Source organism: Pseudopipra pipra, chromosome 9, assembly GCF_036250125.1.
Source record: "Pseudopipra pipra isolate bDixPip1 chromosome 9, bDixPip1.hap1, whole genome shotgun sequence".
NCBI lineage: Eukaryota > Metazoa > Chordata > Aves > Passeriformes > Pipridae > Pseudopipra > Pseudopipra pipra.
In genome coordinates, this window is record NC_087557.1 from 9,251,010 (window position 1) to 9,278,270 (window position 27,261).

Sequence of the window (27,261 nt, forward strand, 5' to 3'; positions counted from 1 at the left end):
TAAAAGGTAGGAAGGAAGCTCTCTGATGGCAGGTTTAAAGAGGCAGCCTGTGTTACTTTTGAATACTCAGAGTGATGAGGTTGCTCTGTGTTAGTTGCAATAATTACAGATTTTTTTTCAATAATGGTACCTAACAGTACTGCATGGGAGACCAAACCAAATTTGACATATTGGCATAGAAGGGTGGATCACAATGTGTTGTTTGGAGTGTCCTTCCCCACCTGTCCCTAATGCTATAAGGAGATCCAGGAGGATTTGACAAAACTAAAAAGCATAAAAGAAGAGCTTCAGAGTTGGTTGTTTTTGCGAAAGATTGTAAACATTTTAGTAAGTCATCATGAAAGAGGTATTTTCCATGTCAAAAAACACTTGGGACTTGCATACAATTTAAAATAGATGCCCTATCAGAAGGTCATCCAGACAATATATTAAGTTCTAATGACAGAAGTTCTTGGGTGTATAAATGGAGGAAGAAAAGCCTGCAACTGTCCTGCCAGTTTGTGCAGGCAATGAAAGGTATCCAGGTGATGGGGAAGCTTTTTGGGGTTGCTTCTGCTGAGTATGTGCATTAAAAAGGCCCATTAAGTTATGATGTTTGTGGAAACATGGAGTTTTCTAGAGTAGTGGCTTGTTTATTTCCAGGCTTTTGTGAACATATTTGTTAATTATGTCCTTTCCATAAGGAACACAATAAATGATCTAGCCTGAAGGAATAAATACTGGGATATAGAGCAAAGATTATTTATTCCAATATAGTATCTTCAGCAGTGGACAAGTGAAGTAACAGGGCCAATATAATGTGTGCTGTTCCCCAGCTTCCAGTTTTAAGTTGAGAAATTTCCTCGGGGGTGAAGTCTTTATAACAAATAGCCCACAGTGGGTTTAATTTGCTCAGTTGCTTTCTGAATGTGTGTGCCTTGGTAGCTCCTGGCAGCAGGAGGTTCTGCGGGTTAACTGTGTGTTAGAAGGAGAACCGCTGCCTTTTGTTCCTTGGAACCTGTCACGCAGAAATGCCATTTATTGCTGGCGAACTCTTGTCTGAGTGAATGAACAAGCAGTCCTCATTTACCTCGCCTCAGCCTTCTGAGGCTTGCAGGCACACCCCTCCAAAAACATGGGAATTTTCTGTAGGTTATGTGTGATTGGACTAAACGCACGCCTGAAGTTGTACGTTTAGAAGGATTAGAACTTAAATTTGCTCATCGATTTTAGTGCACAGCAGTGCAAAACGTAAAAATCCTGGGAGCACCTTGCATACATTCTTGCATAAAACTGCGTGTCGAGAGAGGGAGGGTCGAGTGTGGGCTTATGCAGAACTGCTGCTTGGCTAATTTTTGCTGGTTTTATTAATTTGAATTAGATAAAGCACAAATACTGCTTGTAAGGAGGCCAACGATCCTGTGCTGTTGTTTCCCCTCCCTAGCTGCGACAATTAGTTAATATGTGCATCAACCCCGACCCGGAGAAGCGACCAGACATCACCTACGTGTACGATGTAGCGAAACGTATGCACGCACACACCGCCAGCAGCTGAACTGATGCCAGACCAGGAGGAAGAGAGCAGAGATAACCAAGTATTTTAAATAACTCATCCCACCCCTCTGTGTGTTACACAAATGTAATTATTTGAAGCTTACCGTTGTGCTTTGAATCGTAAACCAATTTACATACACAAGCTTTGTTGTTTTCTGTTTGTTTCTGGGGGGTTTCGTTTGTATTTTTTACTAACTTGCAGTTGTACAACAGGTTTAAATGTGTAAGGCGTAATTTCAAGATACCAAGAACCACTGTTTTCTATGATATGTGGGTTCAAGTATATTTTCTGTAATAACAAAACTGTATTCAGTTGGGCCTCAGTTCTAAAACACAGTTGCACTTTTGCACATGATACAGATATTAGGCTTATTATCCAGAAGAAAAATGTCTGAATCTCTCACCTTTATAGTAATTTATGGAAAGTATGAATCAGCACAGTTAACTTTATTTTAATCTTTGTTCTGAGAGGAACATAGTTATTATAGAAGGTTATTGTATTTTATGTTGAATTGTAGTTTGCAGTTCTTGCTGTAAGAGTAGACAGGTGATAGGATTAGTTCTCCGCTTACCAAGTGCGATGGAAAAGTAGTTTCAGGAAAATTTGTCATGCTGAAATTTTTGTAACAGCCCTTTTTGTTTTGTTATTCTGTCATAATACACATAAAACACTTGTTGGAGGTTTTCTGGGAAAATTTAAGGTTGTTGATTCACGAATCTGGTGGCTTTGAATAGATTTGTGCAGCACTGCCCTGGGGCAATAGGAGTCTGCGTAGTTAAGTCTTAAAACCATGCAGATGCTTCTAGTAGCAAAGAGGGGTTCTTCTGAGGCTGTCATTTGTGCAGGTCTGATTAAAAGATGTGATCTTTAGGTTACAACTTCCCAACTGTTTGCGTATATGTCACTGTTTGTAGATTTTTGTGTTTAAAATAATTTGAATGACCTTACAATGTATTTAAATTTTAAAGTGTTTGTTTTTTTTAAGTACAGAAATCTTTTGGGAAAGATATAATACTGTAGTATAACAAAATGTATTCTACATAAATATATAATTTTTGTATACTGTATCCTGAGAATTAGTTTTATATTTAGCAAAATTGAATTTTAGCTTCTATGTTTAAGAGAAAGTTACCAGTCCTTCATTTGGGAAATAAATATATATGCAAACTGTCTTACAAATACTTTATTAGTTAAAAAGGAAATGCTGAATATTTTTGTTAGACCTTAGTGCCTTTTTGAGTGTGTTTAAATAATATTTTTATTGTTAAGGAAGGAATGTGCCTTGTTTCTAAATGTGGCAAAAATGGAGAGTGGAATGAAATTTCTAGAGTTTCATGACTGAACTTTTTATACAGAACTGTCTAAGCGTAATTCTTTTCAGTGATAACAGCTAAGAAGCTGTTACAGTCGGTTAAATCTTTTTCCTTAACGTGGGTAAAAAGAAGTTAGTTCAAATAAAAGCAGCAGGATGTACATACATGTATAGGTTCTAGATGCAGTCACTTCCCTGCATGCTCAGATTTTTTTTTTTTTGCTTGTTTGTTTCTCTGTGCAGCTTTAATTTTTTGATTTGATATAATGCTCAAAGAATAAAAATCTGTCTGTGGAGTTTGTGGACGAAATGTTCAGCCTAGGTCAGGATTGTTTCCAGTTTTGTATTTTTTAAAACTGCAAATAGTATGGAAATTGTATTTGGCAAAATACAGGAGTTTTTAAATAGTATGTGCCAGATCATGAGCTTATCTTGATACATATTTTTTAAATCTTTGTTTCCAGATTTTGTAGGTTGAATTCTATGAAACCATAGTTTTCCTTCTCACTTGTGTGTACTTAATCTTGTAGGACTTGAGTGGAGAAGAGGTATTTGAGAAACCTTGGTTTGTATCTTAAAACCTCTAGATTTGTTTTTGTTATCTGATTGTATAATTTTTAAAATGATGGTTATATTCTGTAACTATATTTCATATGTCATAGAATGAAATGCTTTATATTGAAAAAGGCAGCACAATATTTGCTTGACTGCCAGGATTAACTCTTAATATGCACAAGTACTCACACAATCTTTTTTTTTTTTTTTCTGAAATGGGCTAGAACATTTAAAAATCACTGAAAAAACCCCTCAGTGCAGTCAGGCTATTTTTATCTAATCTTATGCATAGAGTATTGAACTTTTCCTGAAAGAAACCGATAATAGATCTCTCTCCCTCTGGAGGATATGTAGAGTAAAAAAATGATGAGTTAAGAGTTAGCAAATGTGCATGCTTAAGCATTTAATTTTTTTTAGGTTTGGGGGGGGTTTAGTATTTATGATTAAATCTTGTGTTGAGGAAAAAAAATAGTTGTTCATGATTTAAAATCTGTAAAACAAATGGTACAGATGACTCTGGTACCAAACTTTATAATTAAAAAACCCATGTGGGTTAATAGAACTGCTTACATAATTGGGACTGTAGAATCTATCCCTAAAGTAAAGCACCTGGTAACATATGAAAGTGATAAGTCTGTTATAGCACTCCCATGTGTCCTACATACTAATAAAATATTTTCTTTCATAAACGACCATTCTCTTTTTCATATGTTGGTGATGACATATGGCACTATTTATTTTAAGCTATGTTATTATATGTTTATTTTCTTTAAAGAAAACATATTACATTTCTACCCAAAATGTCTGACTAGCTCCTCCTTTTATTTCAGTAATGCTCTGGTATTAACTTGCTTCAGAAGTGAACTTTGTGCTTTGAATGACATTGCATAAAATCTCTTTTGTCTTGGAAACTCCTCTTCTGTGCAGTAGTCTAATAGAAATAAAACACACAGATATTAAATACAATATAAAAATTATAGTATTTCTATGATATTTTTTCGGACTTTTCTTGTTAGATATATATATATAATATATGTTACAGTAGATGCTACCTTGTCTTGTGGACAACTTAACTGCTTCCAGTAGTTGATTCTAGGTGAGATTTCTTGACTGTAACAAAAGATAGTACAATAAAAAAAAAAACTTGTTTGTATTATTTGTCAAAAGTTTATCTAACAATACTAAATCCAGTATATTGACAATTAATCCAAAGGAGTGTTTTTATCTAAAATTTAAAAATAAATTTAAAATTATTTTCATACCATGTGAAAATATATAGGTTGGCTGGTTTCTATGTAGTTTCAGTAGTTTTGAGTGAACCTCATCTACACACATGAATAAATAGCAATCAGTAGTGTATGTAGAAATACTCACTTTTTATGCTCTCTGTATGTCACTGGTTTGGTAGCAGAGAATAATATGGGGTTTTTTTCCCCTCTTCTGTTGCACTCTAATGATCCAGCTACCAGTTGTACAAGCAGGCAGTAGAAGTGTGTCGTCTTTTTGTAATGAGCAGAAACTTTAAAAACATGCCAGTATACCAGAAGATGAAATGCAGTATTAGAAGTGTCTGAGAAGGCTGGTGTTTTATTCATGCTCATGATTAAGAAAACCACAGACTGAAATTCTTGACAGAGGCCTGGAAAATGGAGAAGGACTTCTTATGCCGGTGGTTCTCAGATAGCTCTGAATAGGACCCAAAATCACAGTGATGTTTGTTTTCAACAATCTGTCTACTTAATCTCTTATCTTTGCTGTTATACAGCGAGATGAGAATCTTAATGGCTGAATTTGAATGCTGGTGGTGAATGCTGCGTTGGGTATTTTGAGTTTCTAGGAACAGGAGGTTGATGTGAGGGAGAATCAACAAAGGCCTTCAGGTCTGCTTTGTGAAGAGTTAGTTTAATCTGGAAGTAAAGGTGCTGGATAGCAGATGCCAAATGATGTTTTCGATACTTTTTGGTACTTCTTTAACAGTCAAAATTTTTCCAAGCCAGCCATATCCCCACATCATCTAGACAGTGGCAGTACTGGTCTTCTTAATTTATGATCTCTGGCTTGGTCTGGGTGAGTAACTAAACTTTTCTGGCAAGATTACCCAAGGAGGGAAAGACAGGTGCTGACTGTGGAGTGCTACTTATGTTTCTGAAGGTGACTTAAGTGCAGGTTAAGTTTGGTTACAAACTTGACTCCCTTCCCTGAACCCTTTTTCTGCAGTTCATGCTTTTTAAAAAGTGTTTTCCTTTCATATTCACTTCTACAGTTCTACGACTCCTGTCTTCTGTTTCTTCTGCTTGATTGGTCCTGTTGTCTGCTCTACCCTCTTCATGATTTTGAAGTCTTCTGTGTCTAGTTTTCCTAGTGGCCATTACTTTGCTTCTTTCTTTGTAACTTTGCTAAACTCAACCCGTTTCTGTCTTCTTAAAATTTATCCCTCCCCATGGGCAAGCCTTCCCCCCCAATAAGTACTTTACTCCGCTGTTCTTCATCCTGTTTTTCCAGCCCAATGCCTGTGATTTCTAGTTTCAGACAGATTTTCTCACTGCCTCAATCGTTCCCATGACCTTGTCTTTACTAAATACTGTTCCCTTTATTATCTCTCATTTCTAAATTCCCTTTCTCTGATCACTACCTGCTCCCTTTCAGCTTATCTGTCTTTCTCTCTCCTTTACCCTGTCACTCACTCCTTTTGGGATCTCCAGTCTATTAACCTTTTTGACTCCTTTATCTTTTCAGCTGCCTCCTTCCTTCATTGGTCTCGCTTCTTTTGACTCACTGGTCTTTATTTTCATCTCTATCTGGTTCTCTATACGTGGTATCTTTGGTTGCTTCTCACATTGCCTTGTCTCCCATTCCTCCGTCCAGACATTTTTTTCGTGTAATTTCTTAATTTCCATTCCAGCTTTTTTGAATATCTCTGAAGAGTATGTCATTGTAACACAGCTTTGGACTCTACTTTGCCTTGCCTGCTTTAATTCTCTTCCCAAATGAACTTTTTAACCACTCTTATCTCACCCTTTTTTTCTTGTTGAGCTTGCTTTGCAGATTTTGCTGTTCATTTTAGTTCTCCATTCATTCTTGAAATGAAATCTTCAATCTTGATTTTTTGCGTGACAAGATCCTTTTCAAAGTTGTTCTTCATTTTCAGGATCTGTTTCTGAACTGAACTTCGCTGCCTCTCAACTGTACAAATTTGCCCCTCTTATTTCTGTATATTTTATGCCTCTCGTTCTGTTCATTGAAGGACTTTTTTCCTTCACTAGCAACCAAGTTTCTCTTTCCTCTGTCTTTAAGGGGGTAGCACCCGTCATCCTGAGGTTTTTTTATACTTTGTCCTTTTTTCCTCCTCTTATTTCCTAATTTCATGTATCTGAAGACCCTCTCACTAGTTTGTTTATTACATTACACTTTCATTTGAATGCCTCAAAAGTCCAGTGCTTCCCCCTCCCCTCCCCACCAGTCTGGTTCTCCGGTAGTTCTATCTCCAGATGATTCCTTTAGTATCCAGCCAGCCTCAGACCTGTTCAGATTCAAAGATGTAATTTTTATTTCTGACTCCCTCTGGACTATTTTCCAACATCCTTGACAATTTTACTTGCCTATTTTCCAAGGCCACAACCTTCCATCTCTGACATTTCTCCCATGCCTGTGTATCAAATGTCTTAAAGTTAGATGTATCAGATTCCAGCCCTCTTCACTATGTTCTTTCTTATCTTTTATCTTCACTGATTTAACCTCTGTGTCATTTTGACTTCTTTTCTCCCTTCAAAGTATCAAAAGTGACAGGATTTAACTGTCATTGGGCTTTCACTGTTTTGTGTACTGAAGAAGGAACTCCACCAAATTACTACATTTTTGTGTTTTAAAGAGACCTGAATCCCACAAATCTGGTCTTATTTCTGAACTGTAGTCTGGAGTAGGCACTGTTTTTTCAAATACTTCAGAAGTCTTTGAATTTGGACCTTAATTTAGTTTTCTGTCATTTCAGATGAAAACGTTTTTCCCTTAATTGCTTTGTATTTACTGTGTGTAACTTTGTCTTGTCTTGTTCCTGCATGTCCAGCTAACAGTTTTTTTCTTATTATAGCAACTTCATTTCAGTGCTTTTAGCTATTGCTTGAAATAAGAATATGCTTAAGAGCGTCACTGGCTGGATCCAGAGCGTTAAGGCACAGTGCTCCTCTTTGTTCCTGTCCCACCTTAATTCTGGCTTCTCTTCCTTGCTGTCCCCTGTGTCTGGCCTGGCTGCAGGGACACTGTTACACTGCAGGGTGGTGCAGCTGAAAACAAGGTGTAACTTGTGTTCTTGCAGCAATAGTGCAAGTTGTTATCAGCAGCAAAATGTTTATTCATCTTCTAGGTCTAGAACGAAGCTCAGTGCTGAACAAGTTCTCTATCCATTTAAAAACAAATTTAAAACCAAATCAGACCTACCTCTGTGGTGGGGGCTGCATGGTTTTTGGAGGAGGTGCAGTATCTAAATTCACAGTTTTAGCAGGCTTTCAGAGTTGGGGGATTTTATATTTTCAGAGATTCACTGTTGATCAAATTGTCTGACCTTTCACTGCTCATAATTATCCTCATGTATGTGTTGAGATTGAGAAACAGAATTCTCTGTAAAACTAAGAAGTTCAGTGTTTTGGAACTGTGGGATGTACATAGAGCAGAATGTCAGATTTAGTTTGGTGTGTCTGGGTATATATGCGCTTATTGACTTTTTATTTGCACCAGAATAATTCTTTTAGAGTGTCAGTTGCTTGTTGGCACTAAGAATTTTTCTAGTAATTTTCAGGTTTTATATTTACTTTTGTTGCCTGTTTGTATCACATCTACCATTAGTTAATTTGTTCTTCTGCAGCTGCCCTAGTGATGAGTGGAGGCCTTACATCTTTTGTCTAATTTCAGTTTTCTATCATATGGAATTAAAAATAAATTAAGAAATTATTGGTGCATTGAGTCCTTCCTGATAGTTCCACTTACTTTTCATTTAAGGGCTCTCAAACAGGAACAGAAATGGTCTCCAGGACAGAGTAGAGATGTTTTGGGGATGTTTTGGGGATCCCTGCTTCCTCTCCACCTCCCATTCTCTGGCTTCCCTGGGGCACTTGCAGGGGACCTGGCACTGCCATGCTATCAAGAGCCAGTAGAAACTTAGTGTGGATAGCGAATCTCCCAGTTAAAAATCACTAGGAATATCTTTGGTATTGTTATGCAGTTGATAATTCCAGATATGTAAAGAGCAATTAAAAAAAATGTGTGTTTGCTGTTACAAAGAGAATTTTAGGCTCTTAGTTTGCCTTTTAATGTGGTGTTGGTACTCTTCTATAGTCTTCATTTGCTGCTTGTTTCTTTGATTTCAGTTAATGCTGGACTGTTGTAAAGATGATTAAAGATGAGTATTGCTTTTTTTATTGTGAGAGGGAAAAATGGGAGGCATTCACTGATTTGTTTGAATTTGGCTCCTGATTGTGTTTGAATCAAATCATATAATTATTGAGATTGGAAAGGATCTTGAGAGAGGTCTCTAGTCCAGCCTCCTGCGGAGAGCAGAGTCAGTGCTGAATTCAGACCTGGACTTAAGGCTTCAGCAAGTTGGATCTTGAAAGCCTCTGGGATGTTGATTGTGAAGCTTCCCTGGGCAGCCTGCTCCAAAACTTAGCTGGCTTCACTGGAAATCTTGTCTTCCTTACATTCAGTCAGAAACTCCTCAGTTACAAATTATGGCCATTCTTTGTTCTTCTGCCACTCTTCAGATGTTCTTTATATTGCAGAAAAGGTAAGTCAAGTACTGAAACAGAGAACTTAAGATGTTTTATTTTCTGAAACTGCTGTTGCTAACACTTATGTTCACGTAGCACTTGTGCATTGTGTATGACATGTACAGTATATTCATTTGCAACTTGAGTGTAAAATAAAATTCTTGGCAGTAAACTTGATATAAAAGTTCCCTGATGTTTATGGCCTGGATTTTCTCAGAATTCTCATTTTTCTTGTTACTTTTCAAATCTGCTAGATGTTTTGTGGCAGATCACAGTTCTGCCCACCTTGATGAAGCAGGGAAGTTGGGATCCTGAATATAACTTTGTGTTTCTGTCTTCTGGAGCCTGCTTTGGGGAAGGTGGCTTACCACTGGGGATGGGAAGGGAAGGAGGCTAATGTGCATCGAAGTTAACTGGTGGTTATGGGAACTCTAGTTTTAAACTCTCATGTCCTGAGAGAGATTGATCAAAACTGAAATTTAAGGAGAAAAATTACTGGGGTGGGGGAAGTTTTCAGAGTCGTAGTTGGTTTTGGTAAATTTCTCTATGTATTAAATGAGAACTCAAAATTTGAAACTTCTGACCACAAACTTCTTGGAAGCAAATAAGGAATATTAGAAGTAGATTCATTTTCAGATTTGACGGAAAGTGTCTTAGGAAACAGTTTTTCTAAACCAAGAATAATTTCTCAATCTTATAAAATATCATTTAACAGTTACCAGTCTGGCAGGGTGGTGGTGGTGAGTGTGCCTTGTGTAACATTTGCTTCCAAGCAGGTATTGGCATGGGGTGGAGCTGCACGTGCTGCTCCCTTCTCTTGCTTCCCAGCACTAGCTGTGTAGGTCAGACCCTCTGACACCAGGGAACAGGACAGTTAGAGGTCCTGTGTAAACACATGTCTCCTGATGTGCATCGAGTTCACCATGGCAGAATTTTTTCTGATTTTTATTTGTTTGCAATTCAAACATTAGAAAAAAATAAAAGGAGTAGCAAATGATTCAGAGCTTTTACTCTTGTGGGAGAGTATTTTGTAAGGTAATTTCGTTTTGCAGGATTCAGCGTGCGTTTTTGCAAATAGCAATTTTTGTTCCTTATTCTAGGACAAGTAATTATTTTAGATCATGATTTGTCCATAGTGTGATGTGTTAGGACTAAAGTTCTTCCTGCTATACTTGTCCTCCCTAGATAGGAGGAATTCAGGAGTCTAGGAAGAGCCAAAGATAGTTGCACTGCTTTCAACCCCCAAAGAAGCATGTCTTGCTTGAGTCTGGTGTGAGCTGTTGAAATGCTTTGGCCTGTAGCTGGAAGGGATTCTTCCCAGGGCAGAAGCACTGCTGGACAAACATAAAGCAACTTTGAGGACTACTTAAAAAATTTTAATGAGTTGGTGGGGGAAAAAAGGGATCCTAAAATGTTATTATTGTAGAGAGTATTTTTAATGTCGTGGCCTCTGAGGTAGGCTTTGGAAATATGGGGGTGTCCAGCTGCAGAATGCACTAGGCTGAATTCAAAGAAAAGGCTTCTTGTCCTTTCTCCTTCAGCTGAGAGGCCTGTACTGCATGTTTGGGGCTGAAACACAGCCTGGCTTAACGATCTTGACTTGAGTGGGAGATTTTTGTAGGTAGTTTGCATGGAATATCCAGTAATAATAGTAAGTCAGTATTTTGAAGAACCATATACAGTCATCTTGTTTCCATAATGTAGTTGTTCCACTCCAGAGCTTGCATGGATACAGAGATGACTTCAACAACTCCATCCCTGTATAACAGAAAGAGGACAAGAGTTCCCTTGTCTTGTTTTCATGTTTTCCTGTGGTGTGTATTTGTTGTTATTTTTTGATTGCTTTTGTCTGTTTGCTAAACACTTCTGACCTGAAAATGATAATAAAAATTGTTCCTTATGTGTGAAATATACATTTTTATATGTGTATATATATATGTAAGCAAGGCTTACAAAACACTGCATTCTTCTTGAGGGTGAGCAGTTGTAAGTTGATCTGTAGTCACACAGATGTACTTGCTGCGAGCTGCACTTGGCTGTCCCATGGCACTGTTGCAAACGTGAACGCGTTTTCCATTAAAATCTAAGGACTGGTCCTGTGAACATAAAATGCAAGGCGTACACCTTTAAAAAAAATTCCTCATACTGCAAAATGAGGCAATTACTTGACCTTCCCAGAAGGCAGTTTGCTGTGTGTGGGTGCCAGTGGTGAGCGTGGCCGTGAGCAAGGCTGGCGCTGGCTCGAGCATCATTAAATGGGAGCCTGCTGACACCGGCCATTGATCCAGCAGCCGGCACGGGGCCTCTGGGCCGCAGTGCTTCCTCCCCCATCCCTCACTTCTCTCTGGGGATAACCAATTGGAAGAAATGACCCACTTGCCTGGAGTTTCTAGAAGCGGTGGGCACTTCAACGTGAATTGTCAGCTCAAGCAAAAGGGCAAAGGTTCGTGTGGATGACCCTTATCTGTTGCTGTAACGTTGGGCCATCCCTCACAGTGTCACAAATCCCAAGAAGACCTTGTGAAACTCTACCAATGCGGTACTTGGAAAGCTGTCATCTTTTAAAGTTATGTTACAAAAGGGTGGTGATTGCTTTGAGCTGTAGTACTTTCTTTGAAAAGTTCTGCCTGTTCAGTAATTGAATGTTTATGATGCTAAACAATCTGTTTATAAAATTTTATTTTATTTGAAAATTATTTTTTGTTTTCTGAGGGTGCACAGGTTTATGACAATGGTCCCAAATGGTTAGAAACAGATGGTGTTCAGGTAATACCCATGAAATGGAATGTATTAATTCTATTAGGTCATATATTCTTCCCATTTATTGTTGTTTTCAGTCTTGAGTGTTTTCTTTAAACAGCACTGATAGGTCTAAAAACCGCCACGGGTAACTAAAGGCAACTTAGTTATTCTAATATGGTGTGCTATGAATTTTGTGTATATTTTTCAATTAATGATTTATATTTCTCTTTCTGTAAGAAATTTAAATTAGATACAGCCTAATTTTTTTTCTTTTTTATTAGCATAGAATCCAAAAGCCATTATTATGATCAGAATTCTATTGTAACTTAGTGGTGTATCTGTGTGAGAATATTTTCTGTATTGAGCACAGATATTTCTGCAGTAAGTTACCTTACACATTGATTTGGAATGCTGGCAGCCATTTACCTGCAGCAAAGTACCTTCCAAAATGTATAACTTCTTACTTTATGGAGCTCTTGTTGGAATTTGGCCTTTTTGTTTCCTCATGATATCTAATTTCTGGCTTTGCATAGGACCGTCAAACTACTGCTAAAAGAACTGTAGATCATAATTGTAATTTATTTCACAGTAATTGAACATAAAATTCTATGTTTAAAATGCAGTTCTAAAATACAACTTCCTTTTAAATCAGATATTCTGCAGTTCTCTCGTAAACTTGAAATAGTGTTACATCTTTACATACTTCATAATTTTATGTAATGAAAACTTGAAATAGAAATTCTGTTTGCATAAAGGGCCTCAGAGTTGAAATTGCAAAGAAATCAATTGTGTTCTTCAGACCTCTCAATAATTGTCTTTATATTCATTCTTTAAGGTCCTAACCAAGTTGAAATGCAGTATTTCATTCCTGACATTTAATCCATTAAAATGTCCTTGGAGATGTATTATTCCCTTAAAATAATTTATGTGTACCCTGCAAGGAACACACGCTGCTGGAGGTATATCAGAATAAATTTTGCTCTGCTACAGGACATAAATAGGAAGCATATACATGCCTCATTTGAAATTAATTTATATAATTCTCCTTTGACAATCATGTTATCACAGTCTCGGGACTACTTTTTGTTGACATTTATTAAAAAAAAGTATCAAATTCTTAACAGATGATGATTACATGAACTAACACTGTATCTTGGGCTGTTTTGGCTTGTGTAGCATTTTGTTTAGTTTGTAAAGGAATAAAAGTGGTATTTCCGAGCTCAGTCTGTCCAGAGATATTAACATACAGTAGATTTGTCCATCTGCACTGTCAGTGGTACCTTTTGCCTATGAAGATATTGACACGTGAGCAAGAGGGAGGCTCGTTCTGGGGAAGGTTGTGGTGTGAACTCCCCCTCTGGCAACTCTGCTTGTGCAGCCTCTAACTATGCCCTTACCTGGCCACAGGGTGCATTACAGGCAAGGCAGTGTCAGCTTGGTGAGTTTAGGTGCATGGCATGGGAATATCCATTCTGTTGAACTCTATGTATGCCCATCTTTGTCCACCGTAATGGGACTTGATTATTTACATGTGCCAAGGATTTATTATGTGAATGTGAGTATTGTAGATGATTTTAAACTGGGTATCTGAAAGAATTGCTTGACTGCTGTTGGAAAGCCTGATCTGCTGCTCAGTATGGAAAAACATACTACCCTAACAACCCCGTGTTGCACAGGTTGACTGTAATGATGTCTCACTTTCCATTTTATTTTTCTGTGCAACTTACCCAGTAGGGGTTTTCATCATGAACCAGGCAGATGTTGCCAGGCAGAATGCTTCACAGCAAATTGTCTAAGTGAGCAGGCGTCCTAAAGAAGTCCAGAAACTTAGGAGCAGCTTGCAGACCTCACAGCTACTGCCCTCCTCTTGTATATTTGTAGCTCTGGTTTCTGCTCTTTCTGGAGTGTAGCCAGTTCCTACAGTGCTTTGGGCCTTTTTTTAGCATTCCCAATTTCTGTGGGATCCTGGATTTCACACCGTGCTTAGCTGTCAGTTCTGCCTTTTACCTCTTAGCTTTGCTCTGTCCTGTGATTTTTGTGCTTTGAGAACCTTTCCTTTCAATGTTACGGCCTTTTCACAGCTGCTGGCTTGGTAACCTTGTGCTTCTCTTATTCTCCTAGTAATTTTGTGCTTGCTTTCTCATGTACTCCTGCTGTGATTTGAGGATGAGATGGCTTTTGTGATTTCTTTTCCCCATCTCCCTAGTGGGACATAAGAATCTGTTTCCATTCTGAGAATTTGGTAACATCCCAAGCTACTTTGCCAGAGTCCTGGTTATGCAGAAGTTGGACTAGGAGCCTCTGAGCAAGCTTTGTGCTACTTAGGTTGAGCACAAAGGACGATTACAAAACAATTTGAACGTGGCAGCTGTTGAGAAATTTGAAAGGCCACAGTATGGAGGGTTTTGAGGGGAAAATTTGCCTGAATGGAGCTCTTAAGTAGTGCTCTAGGATAGTGTGGGATTAGATCCTAAGCAAACACTCTTGTGAAGAGTACTTGTGCAGCATTGCAAGGAACAAAGCAATTACCCCAAGGATAGCACCTTTCAAAATTATTGCTATAATTTGGCTAGTACCAGTAAATGTGTTGTTTTCACTGTCTATATTTTATCTCTTAATACTCACTGCAGAGCAAAGCAAATAGTGATTCCTTTTTTCTTGGAAGATGATTTTATTGGTAGATGTGTACTGTATAAAAAAGGGAGGATTTTTCTGTGCTTCTATAACAAATAATTCTCTTTGATTTAGCACTAATCTTTAAGAAAAAATGAGGATCTAGGCAGCAAATTATTTTTTTTTCAAATGGCACTTCCTTTTATTTTTGCCAGCAAAGATAGCTGCATGTTTGGTTATAGTTCCATAATAATTTTTTTTACTAAAACTTGTAGTTTCTTCAGCTCTTCTTTCATCACAAGATCTGCTTCCCTTAAAGAAAAGTATAAAGAGCAGCAGTGTTTTGCAGAATTGTATGTGATCTGAGATAGATGCTGTCTTCCACACAGCTACCAATACACAGATACTGAAATGCCTTTATATCCTTGAATCTGCTTATGAGATTGATACTTAAATTACTCCTTAAATTACTCCAGGAGTAATTGATCACTTACTTTTGTAGATCAATATTTCATGGTCTATTTACTAATACAAAATGGCTGTTTCTATTTTTGGCTTAAATGTGTGTGGTTGTTTTTTTTTTTTTTCCTTTTTCCCAGTCTCTAACAAATTGCTGCTTTTGATTTTTCAGGCTTGATGGGCCACTGGCATTGGCAGGTGGTGGAATGACACAATGCAATATGATATGCCAAAGTAGTTGGGCATCACTTGTCATCTTGTAGACAAGTGAGGCAGAGGAAATAAGAGAATATATGAGTCTCTCAAATATGTAGGCAAAAAAAAGGGATGTTTTCCATGGGATAGAAATCTTTTTCTATAACTGCCTCCTTCCATCTTGTCTCCAGAGGGGTTCAGTTTCTCGTGGTATTTTATCTACACCATAGTTGAGGTACCATAAATAAATATGTAAAACATTTTATCTGTAATAAATAGCTCCATGTATAATTTCACTTCTCTTAAAATGCTTGCTTTCTGTACTGCAGATAAGAAGCCATAAAAGATAGTAAAGATTTAAATAATGATCTTTAAAGTTACAGCCTATGCTAAATGCAGTATATAAGCATACAGCTTGCTATAAAGAACTGCTCAGTTCACTCTAGTTTCGTAGTGATTGCTTGTGTTTTGACCACACAGGGTTATTCATTTTGTTTCAGGCAGTAATTTGTGTAATTAATTTCAGTAATCAGTAATTTGTGCAGTTGTTCAAAAGCACAAATGCTTATACATGGATTTAAGGGGGAACTGTCTATGAACATGTTTCTCAATTTTTACCTTTTTTTTTTTTTTTTTTTAGTCTATCTAGGGCAGCATGGTGACAAATACGTAGCAAATTTCTACCTCAGCTTATTATTTTTCCTGAAGGTTGAGATCTAGAAAAGTTTTTTTAAATCCATCACAAGACACTGATGCAAATAGGATGAGATGGAAGAGCAGCCTGTGTTAATTCTTTCCCTCCCTCTGAAGGTGTGCAGTATGTTCTTCCCCTGTGTGTGTGGAGCCGGCATGAGTGAAGGGGAAAGTGCAAGTTCAGTAAATTTTGCGAAGTAGCAGCGTGGTGGATTTAGCTCACTTGGAAAGCTTCCCACATCCAGAGCAGCTCTTTCTTGTCCTGAGTGCCCAGCTGCATCCTAATATGTGTTAAGGAAAATACAGTAAGGATGTTGAGAGCAAGGAGCAGCCCAGTTCGGGAGGGGAGTTTCCCTTGTGTAGTACAGGTATAAACTTCACAAGGATGGTTTTGACTGTGAGCTTCACAAATGTTGCTCCAAAAGTTGATGTGTTAACTTTTTCTCTCCACTGCCCCACTTTCAGATTAAGCACACTAAGTTTAGTGGTTGAGGTTGTTCAGGATCAGTGTTTTTCATAGATTACATCTGCATTGCTAAAATTGAAGTCTGGTTCCTTCATTTTAGAACTCCTTTTGTCTGATGTAGAAGCGTGTTTTTAAAGATCTGTCTGCAGGTGTGTCTGCTTCTACAGTTGCTTCATAATAAATTTTGGAACAAACTTAATTTGGAAGGGAAAAAAGTTATTCTTTCCATTATTTTTCTACAATGCATTATCTTGTGTTTGACCATAGTGAAAAATGTTTCCTCTGATACATGTTACTCTTTTGATAAATGAATTTTTTCAGTTCCTCCCAGTTTTCTCCAATCTTGATGGTTCTTAATGAATCTGTAGTATTTGCAAGTACTTCAATCCTATGTTAATTGCAGTACTACTTCTGCAAAGCCTAGTATTCATTCCAGGTTTGCTGCTTATTACATGTTGTATCATAGACTGAGGCAAAATTATTGCATTTTGGGTCACAGCAGGTTTGGCTCACATTTTTCTTACAGTCATGAGATTGTTTTATGCTTTGGAGTGATGCTAATTTAGAGAGAGTAGCAAATGCAATGTGTGCTGCCATTCCAGCTACTTAGTAGTCACCAAGGCATCCTCACCTAATCACATACTTTGCCTCTTTAAAATAATCTTTCCCAGAAGGAGATGTTAATTCTGCATATTGAGGACAGCCATCATGCAGCAATATACATATGTGTAGGAAAGAAACCCTTTTAAAGGGAGTTTTTGATTTGTGTTTTAAGTTAAGCTTGGTTGCAAACAGTTTCTACAACACCTTGGTGTTTGTGGCTGGGTGATTGTCGATGCTGCTTGCATGTTGGTGGTGATGGAATTTTTTAAGCTCATCTAATATTAAACTACAAATCTTTGCTGGCTTCATTTAACCCCACATCCAGTTTCCAATATAGCTTTAGCAGTACTGGTAGGAAAGAAGAAATTAGGACATGGTAGCCTGTAACTGGCTTAATTTCCTTGGTCCTGTTTGCACGCACTTGAGGGCACAGCATCCCCACACCATCGGCTGCCAACCTCTCCTGTGGCAGCAGGCAAGCATCCATGCCACTGTGCCCCATTCCCCCTGCAGGCCCTTGGCACTGCCAGTTAGGTGTTTAAAGGTGGGAACCATAGCCTCACAAAATACTGTATCTTCCTCTGTGGATATTAATTTTAGATGTGTTTAGGTAGCAATTAAGTTTTCTCTGGTTCCCATAGTGGCCTTATTAGACAGCTAAGGAGAAAAATATCTCATCTAAATCTACCCACATTTACTCCTTTATGATAAGGAAAGCTTGTAAGAGATAAGCTTTCCATGTATGCATATTGTGACTGCTGAAAATTAATGCTAAACCTACTCTCAAAAAACAATACGCAAATGGAGAACTTCTGAGGTATTCTTGAAGTAAGCTATGAGTTGAGAATTAGAAAATCCTGTGGCCTGGTAAGAAATGGTTTTTGTGGTCTCTTTGTACTGTTAAAATTCTTTTTGGAAAGGAACTCCCACTGTCTAAAGTACCATAAGGTTTTACAAGTTTGCAGAAGATGAAAATGCTACCAGATGTTAAGTTCAAGGACAAGTTAACAACTGTTGTCAGATGGAATAGCTTTTTTGTGTTTGGTACCTTCTCCTTACCTTCTCTCCCTCTCTTCCCCCACCCCGTCTGTTCACTTGACCACAGCTGCTACCAGACTGCCCATCTCTTCTGCAAGTGAACTGGTGGTTCACTCACACAGCTGAAGGGAGAAATCTGTGTGTATTTTAGAGTGCCTATAATTAAGTTGATGGTTGGATTAGTGAATCTTTTGCTGAAATGGATTATCCAACTAAACTACTGTAGTTAAATATAGTTCAGTATTAAATATATATTGAATAAGCAGAAGAGAAGTCGCTAATAACTGAGTTCAGCACAGTGAAAATCAATGAAGGGCACATGAAAAGGATTGCTCATGTCCGGCAGTCTCACCTTAGTGCTGCTACAATGCTGCTATTTTTGCCATAAGACCTTTTTTCATAATATGATTCAACTACATAAAAGGTGTGTGGATTCGAAGCACATCAGAAGTCATTTCCTCCTGTGACTCACTAATCAGCTCTGGTACTTTCATATGTACAGCAGGAACTTTCAGACAAAGGTAAGATTAGTAGCTAACCAGACAAAGAGAAAATGGAGGAAAATAATAGTAGTGGTGAGTACATGCATCCAGTAAGTGTGGCCCAGTATTTTTGTCTTTTTTGATAGATTGCTTTGGATGCTTCTGGGCAACATTGAATGTAGCACTTTTTCATCTCTATCCCAGAAGGACTATTCCAATGGTTCACCTTAGATTCTGCACAGAATATTACTTTGATACTGTAATAGCTTTGGAAATGCTGTCCTTTGATGTCAAGAGCTGTATGGAACTGTTCTTTTGATTAAGACACACTTACACACTTGAAAAACCTAATAGATAAAAAAAGAAAAGAAAAAAATGATCATCATTTGTGCTTTATTAAACTAGATCTATGGGAGAGATGCAGAACATGTGTGCATCTGTATCCCCTGTCTTGATCTGTTACTTTTCTATTGGAAACCCTCATAGTGTGTCTGTCTCTGTCTTGAATAGCCCAGGAGCCTATTTTTTTTTTTGTCCCCTCTTCATTTTAGGACTTTCACCTTTCTTCTGCCAATGAATGCTTGCAGACTGAACAACCTGGCTGGAAACTGGATTATTGTATCCGCCCTTCCCTCATCCTCAATTGATTGTCACAGATTTATTGTTTACAATTTCAGTGTAAAACCTACTCTGCTCCATACCAGGAAAACTTGTTTGTACTGTCAAGGGGTGTAATTGAACGAGTGGCCAACAATTTAACTTCATTCACTCATTTGCAATCGGTGCCATTTCAGGGGAATGAGTGGCATGCAATCATTCCAGGCTGATCAGCCAATACTGGCTGTGTCTTCAGCCAGAGCTCAGGGTAGATGTCTGGCACAGTTCAGGGCTCACGGGAGAAAGCTCCTGGCATTGCTGTGGTACCTCTGTATGACATCCTATCAACAGAGTAGTTGCTTCTAGGTCAAAGTCATGTTTTGCATGAGTTTAGGAGGTACTAAGTTAATTTGCTAGTTGAATGGGTATGGAAATTTGCTCTGAAAACATACATTAAAGCTCTCTTATCCTTAATATATTTACTGCGAGTTTTTTAATGCTTTTGTCTCAGATTTATTCCTGGAACGCGCTGCTCCATTTTTGCGAGTTAATTTAGTTCTTTTGAGATAAACTTTTAAGAAAACTTACTGATCCTGCCTTGTTGGGAAAGATTGGTCCCCTCCTAAGCAAGGCAAATCCTTTTTTTATTCTGTGCTCTGCAAGTAGGCCTTTGTTTGAGAGTTTATTTTACGTTAAATCCAGAGTCACTGCCTGAATTGAGCAGAGAAGTAACTGGGCAAACATTTCAATTTTAGATACAGGAACATAGTGTACATCAGAGATGGTAATTTTGATCACTTTTAACTCAGAAAAATTGAGCTGTATGGAAATAAATATATGCTCAAACAGATGAAGTGGTTCTCAGCAAAGCAAAATGGGAATAGTAGAAGTGGCAGTGGAAGGATATATTGACCCGAGATTCAGATTAGGAAAAAAGCCTCAGGATTTGGGATTTGGCTGCATGTGGCCAGAGCTGTGCCAGCCTGCAGTGGAGTTAAAAGAACAGAGAGGACTAGAGGAATAGTTATATTTTCTATTTCAAACTTTACGCTCTTTTCAGAGAGAGTTTCAGGCTAAACCTGAGGCTTCGTAGGCTGTTAGACCCCTGCTGCTTCTCATGGAAGCTTTGTGCAAGAAGGGGAAAGTCGGAACATCAATCCATATCTTCACAAGAGAAGATGTGATTATTTGACTGCCTCTCCATCCTCGTTCACAGGGCAGACTTCCCAGACAGCCTTCACTGCTCCCTTCAAGTCCTTTTTACGCAGCACAGATACCTTTCCAGACTTCGAGGTGAACGTGCGTCATTCACTCCAGTTTGGGAACTGTGATGTAGACTGAATGTGGGCTCTCCCTGATGGATAAGTGTCAGGGATAATCCGAGCACTAAAAGAAGACACTATGTTCTCCAACACCCAAACTTGCCCTAAGCAGTATCTGAGGTTTTGCTGAACACCAGCCAGCAAAGCAGACTGACTTACCTGGAGAGTCTGTAAGGGGAGACACATTTTGCAGTGCTTCCTTTGCAGCATATGGAGAAGTGGTTGAGGTGTAGCTTCGTGATTATTTTTGCTAAGACTTGCCTTCTCTTAAGAGAAAAACTTTAGATTAGAAACTTATTTTTGCTTCGTGGTATGTAGTTCATACGAGGTTTTTAACTGGGTTTCAAGTTAGAGGGATTTTTTTGAGGATAGTATAATACAAGGTGAGAGATTATTTGAAGGGGGTTTCATAGTCTGTTGATATTTTACTTTTGCAAGTGTTATTAATTGTTTACATGGCTAAAGGAGCACCCTTTAACTCTTCAAATGGAAATTGCTTTTTCCTACAGTGGAAAAGAAACAAAGCAAGACTGAAAAAAAAAAATTCTTATGAAATAAATATCAAGGTATTCAATCCTGGCCTAAGAGAGATGTAACATAAAATGAAGAATGGAGATGAAGGAGAACAGGAAACATTGCCTTTTGAAAGACCAAGTTAGCTTAAGACAATCTCTAGTCACAAAGAATAATTTTAGTAGCCAGTACTGATATAAAAGATAGGTGATCCCACGACACTCCTCAAAAAGAACCAGACACAAGCCTAGAAGATGAAGTAGGAAAGTATATGTGCTTAGGAGACTTTTAGCTAGTAGCTTAAAGACTGTTAAAAAATTGAAAGTAGCACCTGATTGGCTACATTATCCCTTTGGATTTTATCCATATGAAATGTCAGGGACTTAAAATTTGTGGGTCTAAGAGATCATCTGTAGCCTTACAGTACTGGATATTTGTTTAGCTGTAACTACAGATACTAATCTTTGGAGAAGTTATCATCCTGTGAAGAGTAGGGGCAGAGCATGTCTGTTGCTATTTGTCATGTGTGTCCCCTCCACAGGCTGCAGGTGGATCCCTGCTCCCTCATGGGCTGTAGGGGCACAGCTGCCTCACCATGGTCTGCACCACAGGCTGCAGGGGAATCTCTGATGCAGCTCCTGGAGCACCTCCTGCCCCTCCTTCCTCACTGACCTCGGTGTCTGCAGAGTTGCTTCTTTGACTTATTCTCACTTGTCTCTCTGGCTGGAGTTTCTATTATGAAGTTCTTCCCCCTCCACCCCATAATGTGTTATCCCATAGGTGCCATCACTGCTGGGCTCAGCCTTGGCCAGTGGTGGGTCCAGCCTGGAGCTGGCTGGCATTGGCTCTGTTGGACATGGGGGAAGCTTCCAGCAGCCTCTTACAGAAGCCACTTGTAGTCCCTTGCTAGCAAAACTTTTCCATGCAAACCAGTTCCCTGATCTGGAGACTTAACTGTCAAATCCTCCTGTCACATCAACATTAATTAATAAGCCAGTTTGGAGGTATGGGTTTAAATGGTATTTTTAATTGCTAAATGTTTTCTTCTTGCCAAAAGTGCAGATGTTGACAGTCATCAGCCTTAAGGTTCCAGCGAGGCAGAGATGACTGAACCAGAAGTAGATCTGTGTCTGGGATGAGAATTAACCAGGACAAGGACCCTACTGGGAACTGAGCGTTTTGGGAAGAACAAAGGAGTTATCCCAATTGATGTGCCAAAATTAGCAAACGGAGTTTGATTTTTGAAATCTTGGCTGGAAAACAAGGTACAATGCCCTCTCAAGCACATCCCTAATGAGTAACACCCTCAATCCCCACCCCTGCTTATTGCAGGGTACTAGCTGTGGTGTCTTATCTAACTTTATTTTCTGTGTTCTCTGTGCATTCAGGATAACTCTTTTGTTCCATTTTCAGCCCACACGCTGACACAGCTCTCCCTCTCTCTCTTTCCCCTTACACTGTTGTTTAAGCATGCTGTAAACTTATTCATTCCCTAAAGGCAAGAGCAGCTATCTGAGCAACACTTTGTCAGCATAATACATTTACAGAATGCATATTTATGAACCTTTGAGCCTTTATTGTTCCAGAGGGCAAATAAAAAACATGAAAAGTAGCAATATAGTGTTTCAAAGGTCCCTCAAGGAAAACAAAAGTAGTTGGAAATAAATTTAGGGGAAAAAAGTTCTTCTCCAGAAGAGAACCTTGAATTAGCACATACAAAATATGTGGTAGGTAAGACTATTCTCTTCTTTCACCTATCCTAGACTCTTCTAATCCAACTTTTAAGAAGTTTTAAGCTTGAAAAATGGTTTTAAGCTTTATAAAAATAAATAAATGGCATAGTTTAGATATAAAACCAGGGTTTTTTTAAACAGCATGTTTTGCTCAATCATAGTAAAGTAAAACAGTTTTAAAATGGAATTGATCATCTCCATTGAAACACACCACACTGACCATCTTGTGATCAGTGTGGTGTGTGCTACAAAATTACTACAGATAAAAGGTAGCTGAAAAATCAGTAAAATGCCCTAATTGTTATTTTAATTGACTCTGGATTCTCATTAACTTTACAGTGTATACCTCAGCTTTTAAAATTAATGGGTTGCTGCTCATTATTGCTGATAATAAAATAAAGCTGGTTAGGCAGTATTTGTGTTCTTACATGTGTCCATTAGCTCAGTTGCAATCAAAAAGTGGTTATACCAATGTTCCTAGATTATACACCCTAAAAGTTAAAACATGCAGAGTTGTCTTCCTGCATGAAGAGTCTCATCTTAAAATGAGATATGTGAACGTGGCTGCCTGTAGCTTATGTCCAAAGAAAAAGCTGGAGTGTGTGCCAAACAACAGAACTCATGGAAATTCAGCTTAACCAAAATTTGACATCATAAAAGAAGAAAATAGCTCCAACATGCAGGAGAAAATACATGAAAGTTCCACATGGTGAAAAAGTAAAATAAATGCAGATTTTTAGCTTCTCTACAGTAGCAGAACTATAGGGATTTGTAAGTAAGAGGTTATAGTTGTGCTTTCTGCTGTAATGACTTGGAAGGCACATTTAATGGTAAACTCCAGGCACCAGTACCGCTGGGGCCAACCTGCTGGAAAGCAGCTCTGTGGGAAAGAACCTGGGGGTTCTGATGGACAACAAGGTGTCCATGACCAGCAGTGTGCCCTTGTGCCAAGAAGGCAAATAGTATCCCCGAGGGCATTAGGAAGAACACTGCCAGCAGTTCCAGGGAGATGATCCTGCCCCTTTACTCAGCCCTGCTGAGGCACACCCGGAGTGCTGTGTCCAGTTCTGGGCTCCTCAGTGCAACAGACAGGGAGCTCCTGGAGCAGGTCCAGCAGAGGGTCACAAAGAGGATTAAGAGACTGGAGCATCTCTCTTATGAGGAAAGGCTGAGGGAGCTGGGACTGTTCAGCCTCGAGAAGAGATGACTGAGAGGGAACCTCATCAAAGTCTGTCAGTCTCTGAAGGGACAGTGTCAAGAGGATGGATCCAGTGGTGCCAAGCAATAGGACAAGAGGTAGTGGGCAGAAACTGATGTAGAGGAAGAACTTTCCTGTGTGAACAAATTGCCCCTAGAGATTGTGGAGTCTCCCTCATGGGAAATGTTCAGGAGTTGTCTGGACACAATCCTGTGCCATGTGCCTTGGGTTGACCCTGCTTGATCAGGGAGGTTGTACTGGATGACCCACTGGAGTGCCTTCCAACCTTACCCATTCTGTGACTGTTATTCTGTGAAACTCAGCGGGACTCATCTCTGTTACTTCTTTTGGCCCAAATTAGGGAAGGAGATTCAGAGAGCTATCCATGGAACAATGCAGAACCCTACTGACAGCAAAAACTAGCCTGGGGTGATCCAGAAGCTGTGACGACTCTGCCATAAGGTGCTGGATGATTTGTGTGGAGGGAGGAGGGGTGAGGAGGAGGATTTGTTTCCTGAATCTGTCCCAATTTCACTAGTGGATACTTTTTTCCAAAGGGCTGATGCATGTGTGACTGTGAAGCAAGGACTGTGAGCGTGGGATCTGAGCTAGGGGTTTTCGGTTGAGTGGATGTTTTTCTCCCTAAGATACTGTCTCCATTAGAATGGCACACCAGAAAAAAGGTAGGAGAGATGATGAGTGAAGATTCAACATTGCACAGAAGAGACAACTTAAACTCTTATGTATGTGTTTAGTTATTTTCAGTAGTCAAAATGCAACTGTATTCACAAATTATTTCAGGTCCTCCATGGCTGAATTTTTGGCAATTATTCACGTATTACAGACTTTCTTCCATTCTTTCCTCAAGAATCACTGTTCTGCGTTTTGTAAGTTCTGGAGAGACCCCCAGAGGGGGAGGGGGATCAGGTTTGCCTCTAAATGTAATTTTCCAGTGAATTGTGGTAATCATTTGTTAAACATGAGAACAGCTTGAAACATTATGATCACTCAGGAGTAACTGCATGGGTAAACCTTCACCTACCACAGTGCAATGACTTTAAAAAGAAAAAAAAAAAAAGTGTAGTTATGTTTCATCGGTTTCTCACATTTTAGGTGGCACTGGCAATGTTACTTTGCAGCAAGACATCTGTAATATCAAATGATTGCTTAAAAATCACAAAAGAAACTAAAATTAATTTCTTGCTAGTTCTACAAACATGTTTGCCACTGGTATATTTCTTCTGAGATAGGGAGGATTGAAATTGCTAAGGCTGGGTGGGATTCTCCTGGCCCTATTCCACCATTGAAAGGACGATGTCTTTTAAGGATATGTAACCCCGTTTGTAAGTATGCTTTAAGCAAATGCTTGGTATCCAAAGTGCCGCTTTTCCTTTTGTCTTTTAACGTGCTCAGAAAATCAGGGTGTGAGGTTGGTGCCCCAGCCAATGCCTTTCCCCTCAGCAAAGTGGAATTCCACATCCTCCCTTCAAAACAGTCCTTGTGCTGGGTGGGCAGTGCTAGTGCCCAGGGCTTACAGAAGAAACTTTCTACTCTCATGGAAACCCTCTTGAGACATAAAGATTACTAAATAAAAAAAGAGAGAGAAAACTCGTTTGTTTTTTTTTTCCTAGTTTTTTAAACAGCTTTTCAAAGCTTATTTCACCAATATGAATCAAGCATAGATTATTTACATTCTTGACTCACTGTGAGAAAGACTGATAAATGAAAATATCCACAAGTTAAGAAACCATACACAATTGCACTGTCATCTTTAAATTCTCTATACATAACAAAAGTGGCAGGATGCAAATATGAGGCATTCTAGATCAAAGCAGTAAAAATATGAAGATATTATTATCCAAAAAATATACGGTGAATGATAGTAATTATAAATATTTTAAATCCAGTGAAAGGAAAAATCTATAGGAATCTTGCTATTTCAGTAGGAGTTGTACAGTGGGGTTTCAGTGTTCCAGATTACACCAAATTTTCCTTTAATTAAAGGTGTCTTGCACTGAAATAATGAAAATGAACCATTTAACATTATTTCTGTGTAGTAAAGGAATGAAAGGGTTGTCATCTTTTTACGATTTGCTTTTCTCAAAAATGTAATAGAAGTGTGGAAAAAGAGCCATGTTGTCACTGCAAATCAGAGATTGTACTGGTCTTTCTCTATTACAATGAACTTTGCTGTCTGTTGTTAGGTTCTGTTAAAAAAAAATTAAATGTGTATGTGTGTACTTCTCTCTTATTCCTGGTTAGATTTTTCTTAAATAACCAAATCTTGAATGTTGTACTGGAAAATGAGTCCTGTGTGAGGGTCAGGGAGGTCCAAACAGTTTGGATCAAAACACAAAAAACTGTGTTGGGACTAGTCAAGGCCTTTTAATGTGCCTGATGTTTGCTTTGAGAGCTGCTGCAGTGTGAGTGCATTTTGAGACTTGCAGCATTAATGTTGTATGCAAGTTGGTAAGTTGATTAATGTTTCAGAGGAAAGCTTCATAAACCTCTCTGACCCAATTGCTTGTGAAGTTCTGGTTGGGCCGTGAGTGTGTGCCCAAGTTTGTCCCTCGTGGCAGGAGGGGCTCTGGAAGGCTGCCCACCATCAGTGCTGTGCCCCCAGTCTGCCTTTCCCTGTGGTTCTTGACGCTCTTCTGTTCTTCAGTTGTGACTGTGTGAGTAGAATGGAAACTGAACCTTTTCACATGGGTGTTTCCTATGTCCAAACCCTGCCAAAAAGGCATTTTCCCTTTTTAAAAAATAGATAAAGTTTCTCTCTGTTCATAATTTGGCTGTGCATCAGTGGCTCTGCTGTAAAAACAATTAATGGAGAGACTGATGTGAGAGCTAGGCCAAGTCCTAGCACTGCCTGCCCGTGCATGAGTAATGAGTTGCAATATTCTTCCTGAATTACGTGTTTCTGTCTGAGAGGGTTGTGTTTCCGAGACGTGGTGCCTCCAATTGGTGCTCTTCAGGCTGGCTCCTGCTTCACTGACTTCTTAAAAAGGGCTGGTTGGAAGAACGAAGATCTGGCCTAATATTAGCAAGGATTTGCTGGAGACTGCATGCCAAATTAAAGGGAGAAAAAGAAAAAGAAAATTAGTTTATTTGAAAGAGGCCATGCTGGTTTTGTTTTTGCTGAGAACATGGTAATATGAGATACTGAGAGCCTAAGGTTTTAATGATATTATGCACCTAAGGTACTAAAGAGTCTGTAAAAGTGTGTCCGGCCCTATAAAATAATTTTCCTAGTGGAGCTGGTACCAAGATAAATGACAGCCTCCAGTACTTGTCAGCTCTGTGGGCTCAGTCCTCTGGAGTGCAGCTGGAACTGCCGCACCAGGAGGTTGATTATTGCCAATAGTCTCTGCTGTGCATCTGCTTTTTTTGTTGTTGTTGCTTTTTTTTTTCCTCCAAGTTAGATCAGTGGCTGTCTTTTTGTCTCCT

General features: G+C 38.8%; 1 protein-coding gene across 3 annotated transcripts in view; it reads left to right on the forward strand.

Annotated features, from left to right (window-relative positions):
* The window catches only part of NEK7 (NIMA related kinase 7), a 65,836-nt gene extending 57,491 nt beyond the window's left edge, over window positions 1-8,345 (forward strand). For all 3 annotated transcript variants that reach the window (XR_010432678.1, XM_064664471.1, XM_064664472.1), the window contains one exon: window positions 1,424-8,345. Coding sequence is in view for 2 of the 3 variants with exons in the window: in XM_064664471.1 (XP_064520541.1) it covers window positions 1,424-1,534 (111 nt within the window). In the remaining variant the exon portion in view is untranslated. The remainder of the gene's footprint in view (window positions 1-1,423) is intronic.
* Window positions 8,346-27,261: the final 18,916 nt, after the last annotated feature.